Source organism: Homalodisca vitripennis, chromosome 3 (genome assembly GCF_021130785.1).
Source record: "Homalodisca vitripennis isolate AUS2020 chromosome 3, UT_GWSS_2.1, whole genome shotgun sequence".
NCBI classification, from domain to species: Eukaryota; Metazoa; Arthropoda; class Insecta; order Hemiptera; family Cicadellidae; genus Homalodisca; species Homalodisca vitripennis.
The window spans coordinates 95,895,195-95,911,852 of NC_060209.1; the positions used below are offsets into that span (position 1 = coordinate 95,895,195).

At 33.9% G+C, this 16,658-nt stretch overlaps 1 protein-coding gene across 1 annotated transcript in view; it reads left to right on the forward strand.

Moving 5' to 3' along the window:
- Positions 1–16,658, forward strand: part of LOC124357199 (amyloid-beta-like protein) — a 128,073-nt gene that overhangs the window by 79,256 nt on the left and 32,159 nt on the right. Inside the window, exons 2-3 of the mRNA XM_046808736.1 lie at positions 4,398–4,574; positions 14,791–14,917. Coding sequence (XP_046664692.1) covers positions 4,398–4,574; positions 14,791–14,917 — 304 coding nt within the window. The remainder of the gene's footprint in view (positions 1–4,397; positions 4,575–14,790; positions 14,918–16,658) is intronic.

Sequence of the window (16,658 nt, forward strand, 5' to 3'; positions counted from 1 at the left end):
TCTTTTCACAGCCAATACAAGGTGAATTTAAGTTAGTGTCAACAAATTTTTTAATAGTTAATAAATTAAATTCTTAAGTTTTCTGCAAAAACATTAAAAAGATATTAGACCCGAGGAATTAAATGAAGTTAATTCTGAAGAGAGGCCAATACCACAAAAAACTTGCCCATTTTGTGGGCTTTAAAATGACATAATGCAACGTTACTTTTATTTTCATCTTCTACTGGTTATTAAAGAATCAGTATTGGAAAACAAGGTCTACTTAAAATATCACGGTGCCAAATAACCAGTCAAAATTGTGTTTAATTCAATAATAAATCAAACATAGGATAAACACATAAAGAACAGTTACAAAAAAGAATAATCATAAAAGTAAGTAATCTACACGCTTCCTCATGGCCCTAACCGTCACGTTCAAAGATAACTTGTTACGCACTATTTGGGCAGCGAACTCAATCCGGTTTCTTAAGTCTTCCTCAGAGTTTACAGTGGTCGAGTAAACTTCCTGTTTCATAGTCCCCCAAACAAAGAAGTCCATAGGAGATAGGTCAGGAGATCTGGCCGGCCAAGCTACAGTTCCAGCGCGACCTATCCATGTCGGGTAATTGTCCGTTAACCACTGGCGCACTTCATTGCTGAAATGAGGAGGAGCACCGTCCTGTTGGAAAACTATGTTGTCCCTCTGATTGTGGTCCATATCAAGTCCATCCAGAAGTGTGGACAAGGCATGCTGTAAAAAGTCTAAGTAAACTCCACTATTTAAGGTTCCTTGAAAAATGTGGGGACTCACAAGTTGGTTTCCGATCCTGCCCATACGTTGAGATGAAAACGTCTTTGAAAGGAACTTTCTCTTGAAGCCTTGGGATTTTGTTCGGCCCAATGGTGCATGTTATGCGTGTTAAAAACACCAGCCCTAGTGAAGGTAGACTCATCGGTGTACAAAATGTTTCTCAATAAATGATATTGTTCAATATCACTATTGAGCAGCCAGCGACAGAACTCTACTCTTGGACCAAAGTCATTTGGTTCTAATGCTTGAACCTTTCTAAAGTGATAGGGGTGGAAGTTATTTTCGAAGAACAGGACCTACCTCATTACGCTGCCTGTGAACTGTTCCTCTCTCCAACAAACGCTGATGTAGCCTAAAAACTTTACCACTAGGAACTCTACGATCTGGGTACCGAGCGTGGTATTCTCTCTGAGCAGCCAGAGCATTCCCGCCACAAAAACCATATACAAAATGCATCTCTGCATACTCTCTCAATGTGAAATCCATGATAGCTACGACTCAAATAACTATTTTTAAGTGAATAGAGGTAAAGTCAGCTGACAAAATAAAACCTGAAAAATGGGGTATTCCTTCATACTTGTGATTGTAGAGATAAGATAGGAGTAAAAACTGATAAGATATGACAATGCATTATGTCATTTTAAAGCCCACAAAATGGGCAAGTTTTTTGTGGTATTGGCCTCTCTTCAGAATTAACTTCATTTAATTCCTCGGGTCTAATATCTTTTTAATGTTTTTGCCGAAAACTTAAGAATTTGATTTATTAGCAATTTGTTTGTATCAAACTTATTTTCAAGACAGTTTTTCTCCATCATTCCCATGTAAAATTTTGTGTAGATTTCAAAAATGGATTCAGAATTAAAAAAAACTTTAAAAATAATGGAGGAAATTGAGTTTTATTGAAACAAAATCATGATTTTTTAACAAAATAGCAAAATTGGTCGTAGTTAAAAGATAGATGGGATAGGGATTTTTTATTTTCATATTTTGGTCTATAATACTGAGTAGTATCACCCAAAAAATTTTTCAACACTAACTTAAATTCACCCTGTATATGACAGAGCTTGCCACTGAGATACAGATCTTGTTCATGTGTCACCCTATTTCCCCAGACCAATAACTAGTAGTTTCTTTTAAGGGAGAACAAATATTTATCTGTCTCTACCCCAGGTGATCAATGTCAGCACATAAACTTCCAAAATGTTTGATTATAAAAAATAAACTTCAAATTTGAATTTGTGGAAAATTGAAATATATTACAATTGATTCAAAATGCACTCAGAAGCAATTCAAATTATAGTGCTGTTTATTGAATTTAGTATTTGTTGATGCTAACTAATCAAGTAATTTATACTTACAGTATGACACATGTACCATCTTATCACTAAAGAAAACCATAATTATTGGGAACTATATTATTATCTCAATTATTATGAACAACTGGAATTTATAACAATGCTAAAACATACCTAAGCCAATAATACATTAATAATGAAGCATCCACTGTATTTCCAGTATGCAAATGATAGATCATTTAAAAATTACAACATTAACAGATAATCATTAAGGTACACTTTTTTAATTTCATTATAATTAATCAGAGCAGCTCTCTTATATTTGTTTCATAGTATTAGTTAGCCTTTCATGTCTTTTTACTTCTCATTAGTTTGATGAGTTTTAGTTGTTTTTAAAGTTATTTTACTTGCTACCCGTCAATAACTTCTGAGAGAGATATTTTAAACAAGTCTTAGCGTACAACTCAGAGACTTCATCTTCAATCTCGTAAGATATTTATTCTTTTTTTTTCTCTTTTCTGAAAACTCTATGAATACACAAGTTTTGGAGAAGAATAGTCTTTACAAGATTTAATAAGGTTCAAAAGACCCTTGATATATATGGCAGCCTTGTCCAAGTTCAGGTCTACTTTTCGTGGTATCTGATTGAAGAAATGATTTATATTTTTTAAACAATATACCAAAACTTAATTTTTTTCTCAATATTTTTAGGAGAGCTTCACATTTTGAAATTTACAAATGTGATATCTATTCATCCTAAGCCTGTGTGATTTTGTCATAATGTTTCTAAACAACCCCAACTGAATCATATATTGCAGACAATCTTGTCCTGATCATTGTCTTCAGAGTAAGTGCTACATGTTTCTTCAGAATTTCCCATATTGTTGTTGAATAAACAAAGAAGACATAATCCCTGCGAAGCATGCCAAAATAGTTTCCTCAAAATGTGTCAGTATTTGCATTCAGCTGTATGAGTTCATACTAAATTCAATAAGTATACAGAACATTGTACAAAATATGCTAAATTGATCTTCTGAAATAGTCTACACTGCACTTTAAATATTTTCCCATCATGTTTTTTCCGTTATCTATAGTTTTGGGTGTTTAGACCTTCTTATACAATTTTCTGAAAATTATCCTGGCCAAGATCTTTACCATTTTATCACTTACAACAACAAAATCATCTATGAAACTTTCTATTTCGTCTGAAGAGTTTAATTTAATATAGTGAATTATTTTAGTAATTTTGTTGTTGTGGCTAATGTCTTGGCGTACAGTAAGAAATCAATGAAAAAATTGTGATTCCAACATTTTTGAAATTATTTTAGGTTTTATTGGCAATTATTTCAAGGAACGCGTCTTGCATTTTATGAATAAATAAATAATTTATATTTTCTTATTCTGGTTAATGTGTTTTAGTGGAACACTGTACTGAATTTACCACTGTATGGGTCACTTAAATCACAAACATCTCTACTACCCCAAATAGATTCCTTTGTTTAGCCAGAAAGAGTACTGCATCAACAATGCAGTGTAATACTGCCCTGCAGTGCGATTCTTCTCAGAACGATAATCTGAGCCTGACACTCTTTATCAGTGCCACTGAATCCAAGAGAAGACTGTAAAGATTTCCACCCTTGAACAGAAATACATCTTATGGTAAGATGAATTTTCGTGTTTGGCTACTTAGTCACTCAATCTTTTCCACTTCAAAAATACCTCTTCTTTGGCTAAAGCAAATATTTTTGTCTGTGTCTCGGGTATAATAAGAAAATAACTTTGGAGGTTATTCAGTATGAAGCATTTTTATTTTAACCCACTGTAACATACTCCTTTTATTTTTTTTAATTTCCAAAGGTTAAAAAAACCAATTATATGCCAAAGGCTACTATCTTTTCCCTTATACACTTTGTTGCCCCTGCTTGCCCCCTCTCCCCATTTGTTCGATACCAGCATTTTCTGTGTCTGTTGACTAAGGATGGAGCTGAGCTGGCAGCTACACACTTCAAGGTACAAGTAGAAATGATGTGTGACACCAAATGTGACCAGCCTTACCGTAGCCAATAAATAATAAAGCTGACCACTGAGATACATGTCTTGTTCATAATGTCTCCCATTTACTCATGTTTCTGTTTTGTCTGTGCAGGGATCTGAGCTGCCAGCTGCACACTTCGAGCCACAAGTAGCAATGCTGTGTGACACCAAATGTGACCAGCCTTACCGTAGCCAATAAATAATAAAGCTGACCACTGAGATACATGTCTTGTTCATAATGTCTCCCATTTACTCATGTTTCTGTTCTGTCTGTGCAGGGATCTGAGCTGCCAGCTGCACACTTCGAGCCACAAGTAGCAATGCTGTGTGACACCAAAAGTGACCAGCCATACCGCAGCCAATACATGACAGAGGCAGGCCATTGGGCTACAGACCTTGTCCATAAGGTTACATGCTACAAGGACAAGCTTGACATTCTTGAATACTGCAAAAAGGTAATTTATTTTAACTTTTGAAATATTTTGCTAAAAAAGAGATAATCTTGGGTTTATAAATATGAGAAAATGCTGAGTATTTAGAGCTTACAATTATTTGGTGTGTGGATGAGGAGTATGTTCACTATAATTTACATAAGAAGTCTGTCCGAAAGTATCTGACCTGCCATTGCCGGCTAATCGTTACAGGACCGTTTGCCTCAGATAGGTTATTAGGATGGAGGAGGTCCAAGTGAGGCAGCACCAGACTTTCCCAGCACTCCCCTTGTGTGTGGGTCACAGCCCCGTGTTTTGTATGCTATTACATGTGCTAGCATCACATTTCACTGTGACTGAAGTCGTGGGCATAGAGTTTGCAGAAACTTGCAGCCATTCTACACCAGACTTATCAATTGCAGGTTGCTATCTACTCATACACCTGGAGATATTGTCGTTACAGATGTGGGTAGACACAGGGCAGTGATTCTCACGGATAAAAAATAGGAGGAAGAGACTACTGAGAAGTCGGTCTCACATATTAATGGCTATAAGGAACATTATAAACTGCCATTTTATATACATTGCACTGTTTAAGGTCAGAATTGCGGTATTGTGTTCTCCTAATAGAGACCTTTAATTTAACGCACTATATGACCTATGCCCTTACTTCTGATTTTCTTCTGACTCCTTGTGGGCTATCCCTAATATGATGAAAAGAGCTTGAGGCGTGGGGTCTAACACAATACCATGATTTAAATCAGTTGCCTTTGCATTGGAATAATAAAGAAGAGTTTTAAAAACAATAAGTTTTATCTAGTAATGGCACTTTTTTGTATTAGAGAAGATACTTGTTCATGTATCTTCAGGCTTAGTGGATGAATCTTTTGTAAACTTGCCTTTTAAGAATTGTATCTGTGAGCACTTACATTACTTTGTATATATATACTTATTTGAACGTACATATTTCGTTTACAAAGTTAAATACTACAACCTTCACTAAAAGTACACAAGCACAAGTTATAATCTGTTGACTGAGTTATAATAGTAGGTTGTAATTTTTGTTTAAAAACTTTCTTGGGCTCTTTACATTTAATATATTGGTGTAATTCTTTGTGTGGAAAACTTTTAATATTTCATAAAACCCTAAAAAGATGAGCCAAGTTAATGTTTCAATAAAATCAGAAATCAGCTGTTAACTGAATGGAACAGCTGAGTAAAGGTATAATACTATGATAGATGTTCATTGTATCAACACAACTGTCTGGGTCATCACTCACGGTGAAGTGTAGGTGGTAGGGGGAGGGGATGCGGACACTCTGCATATGACGGCCTATAAATCTGCCAGTGAGCGCAGTTCGCTATTTATTGTACATTACCAACATCAACCCTGCACATCATTCCTGCACTTTTATGACATATTTAGCACATTCTTCTGCAGTGATCATTGCTTGGATATAAAATTGGATCATTTTTATTTGAGATGTTATGATTTTTAAAATGGGGTTTTAAAAAATTCTGTCTTTTCATTTGTGAACATTTTAAATTAGATTCTTGATTAAGATAATTGTTTGTACTTGTGAGGGCTTGTGACTAAACCCTTACAGGATTATGACCTCCCTTAACTTAGACTTGAAAATGGCTTTGTATGCTACAGTACTCTGAGAGAATAAATTAGAAAGACAAAAATATAAATTTCGTCATAGATATATTGATGGAAAGAAATTTGTCCTACAACCACTGCATAAATGAAGCATTTTAGATAAATTTATCAATTTTAAGACACTCTGTCCCTATGAGATAGGCATCATCCGCAGTTAAATGTTACCACTTATGTTGCATGAAATGTCATTGATGAACAGTAAGAACAGATAGACTTAAGGATTGGGCCCTGGGGCACACCTGTCTTCACTGGCACTTTAATTGAATCCTGAGTTCTGAGACAGCCTGTGTGGATGAACCAGTGGTATATTAACTACCTGGCTGTGATCCAAAAGGAAGGTAGACAGCCAATTTATAGCAATTCCCTGTATTCCAAACTAGTGTATGTAACAACATACCATAATTGACCTTATCGAAGGCTTTACTGAGGTCTAAGAAATCCAAAATAAATGCTCTTGATGGTCTCGGGCAGATTATTTTTGAGATGAAGTCAACCATGGCATTCAGAGTTTCTCTGAAAACCAAATTGTTTTGGGAAGAGAACGTTTTTTGTCTTAAGAAAAGACAATATCCTATTTGCAAACAACTTTTGCAATGCCTTTAAAAAGTTAGACAAGATTAATAGAAGCTGGTAATTCTGAACAGCCTCGAGGCTTACTTTCTCTACTAGTTGTTTCACTACCGCTAGTTTTAGTGCTGAAAGGCATTTACCATCCATGAAAGAGGGATTAGCAGTATGAATTCAATATAATTATGTCCTTTGTTGATCTTAATCAGTTCATCTATTTTTAAGCTTTCATTTAATACAGTTTTGATATTGTGTATTTTTAACATCTTCAGTTGTTCCTTGGGTGTAAGGAAAATATACCAGTTTTGGAAGCTATTTAGTTTTAAATTATGTACATATATATATACTCTTTTAACTTCTTTTAAAAGCAATAGTAAAAGTATAAGAAGTAAATGTGGAAACTATACAAACTTACACTAAATTTAAACGCAGACCGTTCACTTTTACAAAATATCACCTATAAATCCAAGATTTTATGGGAGACTACCTCAATTCTGCCAATGTAAGAGAGCAGGCTAAAGGCACATTACACAGTAGCAGAGGATATTATGTTTGCACAGGCCCAATATCAAGCTGGGTGTCATTCAAGCACGAAACATTGCGTCTCAGTACCTACAGTCCGGTATACTAGTCCTCAAAATATGATGATTTTGTGAAGTATTAAGGAAATATTACTTCTCAGTTTGACTTAGTTTAGTGTGGTCAAGTAGTTTATTGTACAATTCAGTAACGAAATTCAGTTGTATATTACTATGAATTTTATTGTAATTAAAATTGAGTTAATTTTCTTTATAGGTTTCTAAATTAGTTATAGCGTATGGCAACACAATTTTGAATGTGGTAACTTATATTTTTGGAATAATTTATTGGAATTCTTGTAAATAAAATATTAATTATTTTTTTAACATACAAATCTGTAATCAAGCAAACGTGCATTTGAAACGATTTCTTTTATTTCTGGTAGTTTATGCAGTATAGATATATGTATCATACATAATATATATATATATATATATATATATATATATATATATATATATATATGTGTGTATGTATATGATGGAGTCCTATGAAATTTTTCAAAAGTAAGTAGCTGATACTGTACATCAGATACATATTTTGGTGATAATGGTTAAGAGAATCAGAGTTTATCCTGGCTCATATCATGTTTTGCATGTGTAGGAGCATTTCTGGTTTGAATGAATTATTTTTCAAATTAATTAATTAAAGCCACAACTAAGTCTTTCTTGTTGCTCCGATCAAAAATACAAATACATGCGTCTCGGAAACCTACTTTGGTCAAAAAGTGTTTACTTCTAGCTCTTGTCATATATGCTTCCGGTCTAAGTAGAGTTTGTCTTGTCTCGATGAAGAGAAAATATATACATAATTAAGACTAAGAAGCTTTTTTGTTAATATGTTTGTTGTATAAGGAGAAAATTCTTATTAAGATCTTGCAACCTTTCAAAATATTGTTTACAAAGTTTTGCGTTATAGAAATCGTTATAGAAATCTTGATGTTTTTTGGACTGTAGTTTAGGAAGAATGGATCATTGAGGTAGTTCATTTCACTGTTTTCACTAAAGCTGTAAATATGCTATAGCACAATGACAAGGAACCTCACCATTTTGGAGTACCACCTTATGAGAAGTTGCCTGAAGATGGATCCTCGATTCTGAAAGGCCTCGCAAAATTAATTTAATATTGGAATGTGTTATAACTCACTAGTGGTATTAAATAAAAATATTTCAAATGCTCCAAGAATCTTCATTTAATGCATTTGATGTTTTTAATTCGTTACTGGTAAAATTTGGGGTAAAAATTATATATTAAATTTGTGTCTTTGCTATCTGCATTACACTACTGATCAAGCAATATTTACTTCATATTTTATAAAATTTAAACATTAACAGATGTTTCTTCCACTAAGCTAAACTTCAGTTGAAAATGTCAGCAACTGTTTAGTATTAGTTAAATTTGGATTATCAAACATAAATATTAAACTTTCTGTTTATATAAACCGTCCTCGGATTTCAACAAATATTTTAATATATAACAAATTAGGCATTGATCTAAGAAACAGGGTTTTTCTGGACATTTTCCATCTTTCAGTGAAACAAAAAATCAGTAACACTATGTTTCGAGATCGGCAATCTGATCTCTTCGTCAGGTATAGATTTCCTTCACAATCCTTCCATCGTCAAAAATAAAATAATTGTATGATATGTAAAATACCATAATGGTATGTAAAAGAATTGATCCAGCCGGTCTTGAGATAGCACTTTTACAACACATTTTACGTTTCATTTTTATTTATCAGATTGGTTGTATAATATTATTTAACGGTTGGTTATTAGTGAATAAAAAAAACCATCTGTTCCTTTAATACTCAAGTGAGATGATAATCCGCAACAGGTCATTTACCTAGGAGTATATAATTCAGCAGTACTGATATAACATACACACACAAAATAATTACAAAAAAGTGAGGTCTCTGTGTCATAGTGGTAGCGTAATCACCTAGCAATTGAGTGATTTTGGTTCGAGTCTCAGTAGAGAAAGTAGTTTTTGTGAATCAGTCTTTATTTAAATTAAATTCGGCTTGTTTATACAAATTTATTACTTATACATATACAGGGTGTAACTGAAATACACCGACAAACTTCAGAAGGTTGTTCCTGAGGTCAAAACGAACCAAAAAGTTCCTATAAATGTATGTCCTAAAATGCATCGTTTTCCGTCTGTCCGTCTGTTTGTGTTTATTACATTAAATTTTTTTTCTAAACAACCATTAAAGGTACAAAGTTAAACTTTTCAACATATGCTAATCTAGTAAAGAGTGTCAATTTTAAAAAAATTGAAAATTTTTACTCAACAAAATTCAAAATGGCGGCTAGTTAAAATCTTTGATGGTGAATTTCTCAAAAACTACTTCCTGTATAAAAAATTTACTAGAATATAAAAAAAATATAAATTTATTTATAAAACGAACGGTACCTCATTTTTTGAAATCGCTCAAGAAATAAAAAAGTTATGGCATTTTTCTTAACCTAGTAACATATCACATTTACAAGTTTTTTTCTTGTTTCAAAAGTTAATGTAAGTATTTAGGCAGTATAAAAATAAAACGATATTTTGGGTTATAAAACTTTAAACATGATAATTAGTATTAAATTTTAAAAACGACATTGTAACAAGCAATCTACATGACTCAACTTTCATGGTTTAAACAGCTGAATATGTTTTCATGTTGAGACACAGCTGATTAGAACAACAATGAATTCAGATAAGTAAGTCATTTCCTTGTTGATTTTTGACAAGATATGATCTGTTACTTTCACTTGTAGAAACATTATTAGTCGATAGTGCTCTTATTCTATTGAAGATGGCAGGTTACCCATTTAGCCATCAAGCTGACATGATATTTATGTATGGAAAAGCTAACGGTAATAGTCGCCTAGCATCCCGCCTGTATTACGAATCATTTCCAAATCGACAACAACCTACTCATTCAACATTTGCTGCTGTTTTCAACCGACTTCATGAGACTGGCACTTTGTTACCTTCTACTGCAGACCGAGGTGTACAGAGACAGCGTAGAACTCCTGAAAACATCTTACAGCGAGTAGAGGAAGATCCAGGCGTAAGTACTAGGCAGTTAGGAGCAATACTCAACGTAGACCACATGACAGTATGGCCAGTTCTACATGAGCAGATGTTATATCCGTACCATTATCAGCGTGTACAAGCCCTTGGTCCAGCTGACTTTCCATTACGTTTACAGTTTTGCCAATGGTTTTATCAGCAAGCTAACAACCCTGGTTTTACGTCATTAGTTGTGTATACAGATGAAGCTTGTTTTAATCGAGATGGAATAACCAACTACCACAATATGCATCAATGGGCTGATGAAAACCCACAAGCCATTCATGAAGGGAGACATCAACAGCAGTTTAAAATAAATGTTTGGGCAGGCATCATTGGAGACTGTTTATTAGGTCCTTTTGTATTACCTGACATACTAAATGGTGAAAACTACACACATTTCTTACAACACGAATTGCCTGAAATTTTAGATGATGTTCCCTTGGGTGTGAGAGAGCACTGTTGGTTCATGCATGATGGAGCTCCCGCGCATTTCAGACTAGATGCCAGGCAATTTCTGGACCAAACTTATGGGGAAAGATGGATAGGCAGAGGGGGACCTGTATCATGGCCGCCTCGGTCGCCAGATCTAAATCCAATCGATTTCTTCCTTTGGGGCCATTTGAAAACTCTAGTTTATGAAAGACCAGTTAATACCAGGGATGACCTTTTACAGCGTATCACTGCAGCCTGTAACACTGTAAGGAATACACCAGGAATACTTGAAAGAACTCGGCAATCAATGACCAGACGTGTTAATGCATGCATCGCATCAAATGGAAGGCATATTGAACATTTGTTGTAAAGTGATCCCTAATATTTTGAAATAAATGTTGCTCTGTTAAGTTATTCCGTATTTCTTAATAATGACAGCTTAAAACTCTTTTGTTTAATGTGAGATATTTTTGTTGAATGTTCTAAACAATTGTAGGCTACTGTAGTTTTTTGAAACAAGAAAAAAACTTGTAAATGTGATATGTTACTAGGTTAAGAAAAATGCCATAACTTTTTTATTTCTTGAGCGATTTCAAAAAATGAGGTACCGTTCGTTTTATAAATACATTTATATTTTTTTTATATTCCAGTAAATTTTTTATACAGGAAGTAGTTTTTGAGAAATTCACCATCAAAGATTTTAACTAGCCGCCATTTTGAATTTTGTTGAGTAAAAATTTTCAATTTTTTAAAAATTGACAATCTTTACTAGATTAGCATATGTTGAAAAGTTTAACTTTGTACCTTTAATGGTTGTTTAGAAAAAAAATTTAATGTAATAAACACAAACAGACGGACAGACGGAAAACGATGCATTTTAGGACATACATTTATAGGAACTTTTTGGTTCTTTTTGACCTCAGGAACAACCTCCTGAAGTTTGTCGGTGTATTTCAGTTACACCCTGTATAAAAGACAAGAGAACACATCACCACATGTCACATAATAGGCTTCGCTGAGGTAGGTTGTATGTAAACGTTCAAGTCTATAGCTTATTTCATTCTTGAGATGTCCTGCGAACATACGGACAGGAACACGATAAAAAATTATGTTGAAAGAAATGTTTACATCCACCAGCAGGCAAAAGAGAAAGTATGCCTTTCTATTCAGTTATAGGCTTAAATGACATTCAACCAGATCCCATGGATGGACATGTATCATTGTAGAACTCATCTTTGTCTGTGTAGAAATGAAGTTTTGTGTGAAATGTAGAGTAAAAAGATGATATCTTTCTCTAGATATGTGGCTACATTAAAATGTCATAGGATATTATTGGTTTATGTACAAAACAAATTTATTTATTCTGTGATTTTCTCATTGCCATCATGGTTACCTGTAAGACACATACAAAAATGGTCGCTAACACTCAGCCAAAACACATGGATTGAAATCAATGTTGCGTGTATAGAATTCCACCTTCATGAAACATTTTAAGTCCATGGGTCAGTTTGTTCACAAGATATCACGTGTACAGACAGACAGATATAAATAAAACGTGATAAGCTTCACTGACACTCAGCGAATAATATGTAAAATACTTTAAAATTTCTAATGCCAGTATAATGTAACAGAAAATAAGAACTTATATAATAAATGCGCAAGTAAATTTGTTTGTTTGTCGAGTACAGAGTAAGAAAATAACCAGATAAGAACATTAAAAGTTTCAGTAAAAATATAATTTAATTATACATTTTAGCAAATATTAAGTCTGCAGTGCTTGTTCAGTACTTTAATGCAGATATAAAATACAAAATTCCTATTTAACTTTTAGTTTGAATTTAAAGACTGTTATATAAAACCCGTTTTAGTTGTCGTTTGACAGAAGTACGTTTCTCAGACATGTATACGTATGTACATTTTCTTGATCGGGAAACAAGGCAAAATCAACTATGGAACATCAAATAAAAAGATCAGAGTAAATTGAAATGGTCTTAAATAAATATTCGTAATTGTAGCAACAAGGAAAACTCAACATAGATCGGAGTTATTTCAAATGGTCTTAAATATATATTCTTGATTGTAGCAACAAGGAAAACACAGCATTGGTGTCAGAAATATGATTCACTCAAACCAGAAATGTTTATAAACTTACAAAGCTTACAAAATTGTGTTCTAATCCGCGGGTAACTGCTAATATTGTAATAAAAAGGTTATGTAAAAATGTAATGCTATTAATATATAAATTTCAAAGTTATTGTATAAAACTGATAAAATAATTTGGTTCTTGATTACATGTATGCCTCATTTATTGACGTTTTCCTTCATTTGATATTCCTCATTCTAATTAGTTTGATATTTTTCATTATAATTACAATAGAAGTAAATCTCTATGTTTGTTGATAATTATACTTAATTGAGAGTTTCTGTTAGTATAACAAGTAAATTTGTTAATAAAAAGAAATTTCGAGGGACAACAATTTCCTGCCGTATAAAAGGATTGTCATATGCATTTCCTTCTTTTAGAAGAGCAATAGTCCTGCCTGGACTGGGTGTACTTGCTATCATTACTGCCCACCCTACTCTCTCCTCCTTACTGTACTTGTTAACTGGTAGTCTCTGGATAATGGGCAGAGTGAGGCTAAAGTAAAATTAGCCTCTCTTTAAAAAAACATTCCAAGTCATAATAAATGGTTATGTTAGACATTTCCTTGTCCATATCCAGTTTAGAATAATTTAAGTTTAAAACACGTTATGTCAGAACCCTATAGTTGAAGAGTGAAAAATGTTATATTTGCACTAATAATGTGAATTTCTGTATAGAACTCAATTCATTTGGTTGAGTAGATCCTACTATTTAGGTAGTTGCTATTGAATTATTAAAGACCAGTGTGGCTGAGCCCTGAAGTCTGAGTAAACACCTATTGATGTAATAATGTAGACCTATAATAATTTAAATAGACATATTGTACTATAAAAAGGATGTGCCGTCCTTGTCTGCTTTGCTGAACAATCCTGACTCGCAATGCGTGTTTGTAGCAAGCTTTCAATTTGAAATTATACTAAATCCCTCTGTAAATCTGATGCAATACATCACTATGTGATCTCTATTCTCCATAATCGTATTTCCTAGGTCTTCAGAATTGTACAAATTTATATCCAAATCAAGATTATTGGTCATCATTGCAACATAGGCTCATAGCCCTTGATGGTTTTCTTGGAACTTGAAAGATTGCCCTTTACATTGATCGTAGGCTCTTTGTTACCTGTAGTTCTAGAGAAAAGAGAAACTTCTTCATTCTATTAAATGTACAAGTATATGCATGAAATAGAGTCTTACAATTTATCTTTAAAAACATATCACTAGTCTAAAAACATTATAAAAATAATCCCATTACAATAATCACAACTAAGCTAAGAGAACGTACATAAATAAAACAAATTGATAATGTCAAGCCAAGAAAGAGTCCATTCCTCCTTCTTTTCCTTCAGCTACAGTAAGCATGCCATACTACAATTTAAGGGAAACATATTTCGAGTATCTTAGAAGCACACAATCACATTTTGTTGATTAAGTCGTACAATTAATCACAAAAACTGCGACACCATCCACAGTTGGAAGTAGGTGACGTAAATAATATTTACTAAATCATGGATAGACAATAAAACTGGTAGATCCTTCCATTTTATAAATTTTGTTATTTAAATGTTTAATGACGCTACTTTCCAAATGTTTAAAATGAGAAAAAAACTTCAACAATGTGTGGCTTATGTTATGGGAGTCATTACAATTATGGAGACGTAACTTCATGAAGATGTCTCTAAGCATGACATCACCAACATCGTAGAGTCCAGCCACTTTATGAAAGTGTCTAATTGGTGCCGGGTTGGTCACTTCAAGTGCAAACATACTGATAGTTATCTGTGTTGCAGGTGTACCCGAAGCATGACATCACCAACATCGTAGAGTCCAGCCACTTTATGAAAGTGTCTAATTGGTGCCGGGTTGGTCACTCCAAGTGCAAACATACTGACTGGGTCAAACCCTACCGCTGTTTAGGTAAGTCATTAGAAATGCTTGTATGACTTTACATTTTAATTTTTTCTGTTTGGTATTATCTCAGACTAAAGACAGAAATATCTGTAGTCCCTGGTATTATGTAATAAAGATCATGTGACTGATCTTGACATATGTATTTTAGGTTTAAAGTCGTATGTGTTCTTCCCTCTGGCAATTAGTTTTTATGTAAACATTTTTGAATTGTTTTTAAGTTATGGAATGTAAATATATCTTAATTTGCCACACTTCTAGTGTTTTTAATGGTTTTTAAAATTTATAAATTAACTTAGTAAACCAATCTGTTTTAAACTCTTGGTGATATTTACATGTTATCATCAGTACATGGCTTGCTCCATCTTTTTTTTTACTCACTTAAGATGGTAATAGCCAGTGAGTGACGCTACAGCTTATACAAGGGGTATTAGAAAAATAAGGTTCCCTTGATTTTTTAAAATAGACTACTTTCTAAATAGACTATATTTCTACTTGGTGTTATACTTCAATTTAAAACTTAAAAGTTAAGCTATTTTTCCACATAATCACCGTTTCTGTCCAAACACTTTTGTAGACGATGCTCCAACTTTTCTATCCCCATGTTGTAGAATTCTGCCGCCAATCCTTTGAGGAATCGAGTAACCTCTTCCTTGACTTCATCATCGGTACTGAAGCGTCGCCACCCAAGTGTTCCTTTAATTTTGGGAATAAGTGATAATCACTTGGGGCTAGGTCTGGGCTGTAGGGGGGATGGGGCACAATAGTCCAGCCAAAATTTGTCAGCAGTTCTTGAGTTTGACGTGAGACATGAGGACGAGTGTTGTCATAGAGAAGCCTCACACCACTGGACAATCTTCCTCTCCCGTGGTTTTTGATCGCGCGTGTTGAACAGATATACAGTTTTCTCCACAATCTTCGATTAACTGACAATGAATTTCAATAGGTGAAATCTGTTTTGCATTTAAAAAACATATCACAGCACGAATTTCGCATCTGGCAGTAACAACGATAGGGAGCTCCATCTTCGAAGGCAGCTAGGCCGGCACTGTTGGACGTAGCGAGGCGCGAGTGGTATGGATAGAGAGAGGGACAGCTGATGAGTAAGACAGTGTTGCCAGATTTCTCCCAACATATCGCATTCTGTCTCGGTGTCATAGGGAACCTTATTTCTCTAATACCCCTCGTATTTGGCTATTTCTGTGTATCTTTGAATTATTGTCACATGTCTAAATCTCTCATGCGCATCCTATTATTAACCTACCCATAGTGTAAATATTATTTTTTGTTAATAAGGAATTATCAGTAAAGTGAGAATCCCTGATGATTCTCGTGCTGAAATTAATTAATATTTATTCTATGTATCACTTGCCCATGCCCCTGATATACGAGGGGGTACCCAAAAAAAACCTGAATTATTTTATAAAAATTATATATTATCAAATTTTTTACAATACGACCTTATCTCCTTCAAAATAATCTCCATTACAACTAATACACTTGTCCCAACGGTATTTCCATTGATCAAAACCTTTTTTCTAGTCATCTTTAGAAATGGCTGCAAGCTCGAGCATCGTTTTTCTCTTAACCTCTTCAACGCTGTCAAATCGTTGACCTTTCAAGCCTCTTTTCATGTGTGGAAATAAAAAAAAGTCACATGGAGCGAGGTCAGGCGAGTAAGGTGCGTGGGGCAGCGGAACCATGCCGTTTTTGGCTAAAAACTGCCTAACTGAGATGGCTGTGTGTGCCG